This window comes from Polypterus senegalus, chromosome 4 (genome assembly GCF_016835505.1).
Source record: "Polypterus senegalus isolate Bchr_013 chromosome 4, ASM1683550v1, whole genome shotgun sequence".
NCBI lineage: Eukaryota > Metazoa > Chordata > Cladistia > Polypteriformes > Polypteridae > Polypterus > Polypterus senegalus.
The window spans coordinates 16,352,022-16,356,844 of NC_053157.1; the positions used below are offsets into that span (position 1 = coordinate 16,352,022).

Genomic DNA, 4,823 nt, shown 5'->3' on the forward strand with positions numbered 1-4,823 from the left:
TATGAGTAGTGTGGAGGGTGCTTGGTGCACATTTGTGATAGAGGAAAATAAAGAGTCTTGGACTTTTACCCGGTTTCTGGAGTTATACCTGAGGGTTCAAGGGAGCACTAGCCTACTGCCACAACACATATATATATATATATATATATATATATATATATATATATATATATATATATACACATACTTATATATAATATATATATATTGATCGAATATCTACAACTGTTAACACTGTCTGATCTTCCTCCGCATGAATTACTGTAGAAAGAAGGATGTACTGTATCTAAGAAAGGTAATGTAGTACATCTTCAGGAGATAACATTAGACACCAAAGGAGATTTTGATTTTGGAAGAATTTTTCATGTCCCAAGTCAAGACTTTGTCCATGAGATGTTTTCAAGTCACTCCCTCGTCTCAACCATAGAAAACCACGCACATGGTACTGTTACCTCTCATTCGTGTGAATGCTTTTGACAGACAATGTTCTTGCTCTGACGAGACAAGACATTTCATCACAAAGGGTTATCAGTAGTAAAAATGAGTACACAGGCAATCCTAGCACCGAGAAACGATGAAGTCAAACAAATTAACACCAAAAATGTCAATCGGTTACACGGCAAATTGGCTAAATGCGAATCAATAGACTCTGCTGAAACAGTTGGTGGTGATCGTGCGGAAGATGAAAACATCAACTTACAATATCACGAAGAATATCTACAACTGTTAACACCGTCTGGTCTTCCTCCGCACGAATTACTGTAGAAAGAAGGATGTACTGTATCTAAGAAAGGTAACGTAGTACATCTTCAGGGGATAACATTAGACACCAAAGGAGATCTTGATATGACATTCATATTAAAATGTTAACAGTTTCCCGTTGGGATAGCTTTGGCAAAGACAATTTACAAATCTTAGAGCCAAACATTCAAAAAAGTAATTTTATTTAATAGAGAGAAAGAAACAAAATTCAATCATGGGCAGTTATACGTTGCGTTGTCACAATGAAAGTCCAAACACAGAATCACAAGTCAATGCGATATTGACGAAAATTTAATTAAAAAAAATTGTTTTACAATAAAAGTGCAAGTTTAAAAAGTTTTTGCATATTAATTTCAAAGCCAAACAGAGCAAAATCGTATTACGCAATGAATAACTTGAACGCAACATGAAACATAATTTACATTCAAATTATTACGTTTTAATATTTTTTAATATGATTATTTACTCGTAATGTAAAATAGTTAGTAAATTGTACATCTGCATCCCCAAACACGAGCGGCAAAACCGCAAAGAGGCTAGCTCGTAGAGCAAGCATGGGGTTATGGCGAGCAAAGCGAGCAAAGGGCAAAGTCCCCTAGTATACAAAAATATGCACATACATACCCAGAGAAGCGTGTGCTATTGTGGCAACTCAGGCTGACTCTTCAGGCAAGACATTACATTTTGCCTGAAGAAGGGGCCCGAGTTGCCTCGAAAGCTTGCATATTGTAATCTTTTTAGTTTGCCAATACAAGGTGTCACTTTGCTTAACTTCTCACCACATCCATAATGGCTAACACGCTACAACACCAGAGCACTAATATGTACAGTACAAAAAAGAACAAAATGAAAACAGACAATGTAGACAGCCTTTATCCTGTAGAACAATTAAACAGTGCTGGGATAGCATTCATAAAACAGTCAAAGCGGCCGAGTACCAGGAGGCGAGAGTGAGGCGAGGGCATTATGCGCATGTTGAAGGTCAATTAACAGCTGCTGCCCTCCAGGGAAGGAAATCCATAACCTCGCCAGAAAAAACAGTGAATGCTCAGTGAATTATATTAAAGTTTAATGAACTTACTAGATATAAATCTCTCATAGGAAATACCACTCTAAACATGTCAAGGCAATGTTTTGTGCTCTGATATGAACAATTTAATTTTAAAATGAAATAACTCAAGATAGTGCTTATTTCGAAATATTATATTCAATAAAAGTTTCATTCATATGCCAAAAAAAATTAGAAATGCAACAGTAACCATTTAAGTAGTAAAAAATACCCCTATAACTTTTAGATCTGTACTGCGTTTAACGCTGAGTTCCCATCACAAATGGCAATTATTTACAGTGCCCTCCGCTGCATTCCAGGGAAATCTTGGTGGTTGCTGGCAGGATTTGCACTACCGAAAAAAAAGACCACACACTGTTCCAGTGTAGTGCTGAGGTGTCACCCGCTGCACTTGGGTCCCAATCCAGGTGGTTCGTCGTCTGGTGGGTGCAGCAATGCGCCATCAGCGCACGATCCCAACTTCTCCTCTCCATAATGTTTGGGAAAAAGACATTTTTTTTAATTTACCCCTCTGCTCCACAGTTTAAAATTATAAATTAAACAATTCAAACATGATCAAACTAAACATTTTGCAGTTTTGTTTTGCGGTCTCACCATGTAGAAATGACATTTTCTCTACATGGTCTCTCCACTTCCTTGTCACAGACAAACTTTTTCTAAGGATCTTCTCCCTAACACATAATTTCCCCCACAACATAAACCACTCCTTGAAAACATTTCCCAGCCCTTTTGGCTATAGCACTGTCCATATCCCCACTTCACATTTTAATTTCAAACCCACATTACAATTTTCTCCCATTAACTTCTCCCCCATTGTAAGCCCTGATCTGACAACCCTGCATAGAATCAAGCAACCGAAACTGATATGATTAATTTACATAACACCGCCCCTTTCTTGTAATTTGAATAGACACCACCCGCCCCGGCAAAAATTCCCTTTTTTTTAAATCACTTGCTCGAATAGCAAAGCCCGCTTTCATTTTTGATTGTGTTACTTCCAGATATGTTCAACTGATGTTAGTTACCTTACCGGCGGCCGGTGTAGTTTGTTCCACGTACCTGAAATGCTTTTAACCTGCGTGAAAATTGATTCGTTCCCGGCTCGTAACTACGATTGTAAAGTTCCTGAAACGTGTTGTAAGCATCATCCGACTCCGTAGCGAGAGAAGAAAGGGGATGAACAGGCTGCTGATCGACTTTGATCGTCTCCGGTATCGGGGCAACCAGTGAAACACAAAGCAGTGCCAGTGCCAGTGCCCCGCTAGTCGTGAGTGTCGAACGAGCAGTCCATCTTAATAGAGCGCTCATAGTGTCATATTTATACGATTATATCTCAAGGCAGAAAATCAAAAGACGGCTCACTGCCATTCACGTACTCGATCACGTGAAGACTTTCAGTTCCTTTTTGTGCTTAATTTACATCCGGGAGCTTCACTTTCAACATTGTGCCTTGTCGCGTCCGCCGCTGTGCGACAGCTGAAAGCAAATGCGAGAGAGCATGTCCGCGTCAGTACATATAACGATGCAAATGCGTTCAAAGATAGATGTCTGGTATTAAGAAAATAAAAAAAAAAAAACAATAATGCTGTGACGGTAGAAATCATTAAGTAATATTTGAAAGCTTTAAGAACTTAGGAGCTTTGCGGCTTTTAATTAACTCAAGAGACTTTACATATACCAGACAGTCAGTAATAAGGAAAGGGTTAAATACATTGACCAGTAAAGTATCCCCCAAATAATATTTAAAAACTGATCAGAAATAAAATAGTATAATCAATAAATGTGTTCTCATAAAAGAAAATCGTACCCTTAAATGACGAAAAAAATAATAAGCCCAATTTCTGTGCAACCCAAGTAGACATTTCTTTTTATAGGTTTCTGGAGTCAGGATATTGAACAAAACAGGCGTTGGACCGGTTATTAATTAAAAAATGTGCAATTAATATTTACGTCTGGAAACATTTTACTTATAAGTTCATTGTTATAGATTTCTTTTAAATACATTTTCCAAAACTCTGCAAAGGGTTTGGTGTGTATAAGTATATACTCTAATATATGATTTTTGGCTATATAAAAATAAATTGTATTGTATATTGTGGCGGATGGGGGAGAGAGCTTTTTCAGGACATTATCTCCCCTTGAACTATAGAGGGGACAGCCCCCCTGGCTTGCAGCAGGGCCATGGGTTTGGAGCATGGAATCTGAACCCTGCTGGGGCACTTGGCCACCGCTAGGGGGCGTCTGGACATTTACTGAGCCCTGTTTGGCAGCACCTCTGGCACACCCAGAAGTGCTGGATGTTGAAGATGGTCATTCAGGGGACTGTGCTTTCTCCGGTCCTGTTCAGCCTATATACATCAGACTTCTAATACAACTTGGAGTCCTGCCACATGCAAAAGTTTGCTGACGACACTGCTATCGTGGGCTGCATCAGGAGTGGGCAGGAGGAGGAGTATAGGAACCTAATCAAGGACTTTGTTAAATGGTGCGACTCAAACCACTTACACCTGAACACCAGCAAAACCAAGGAGCTGGTGGTGGATTTTAGGAGACCCAGGCCCCTCCTAGACCCCGTGATCATCAGAGGTGACTGTGTGTAGAGGGTACAGACCTATAAATACCTGGTAGTGCAGCTGGATGATAAATTGGACTGGACTGCCAATACTGATGCTCTGTGCAAGAGAGGACAGAGCCGACTATACTTCCTTAGAAGGCTGGCGTCCTCCAACAAGATGTTGCAGATGTTCTAGCAGACGGTTGTGGCGAGTGCCCTCTTCTACGCGGTGGTGTGCTGGGGAGGCAGCATAAAGAAGAAGGATGCCTCACGCCTGGACAAAATGGTGAGGAAGGCAGGCTCTATTGTAGGCATGGAGCTGGACAGTTTGACATCCGTGGCAGAGCGACGGGCGCTGAGCAGACTCCAGTCAGTCATGGAGAATCCACTGAACAGGATCAGCTTCAGCGACAGACTGCTGTCACCGTCCTGCTCCAC

The 4,823-nt window shown here is 40.5% G+C and overlaps 1 protein-coding gene across 1 annotated transcript in view; it reads right to left on the reverse strand.

Moving 5' to 3' along the window:
- Positions 1-3,250, reverse strand: part of ctso (cathepsin O) — a 55,792-nt gene extending 52,542 nt beyond the window's left edge. Inside the window, exon 1 of the mRNA XM_039750295.1 lies at positions 2,891-3,250. Within this exon, the coding sequence (XP_039606229.1) occupies positions 2,891-3,139 (249 nt within the window). The 5' untranslated portion in view covers positions 3,140-3,250. The remainder of the gene's footprint in view (positions 1-2,890) is intronic.
- Positions 3,251-4,823: the final 1,573 nt, after the last annotated feature.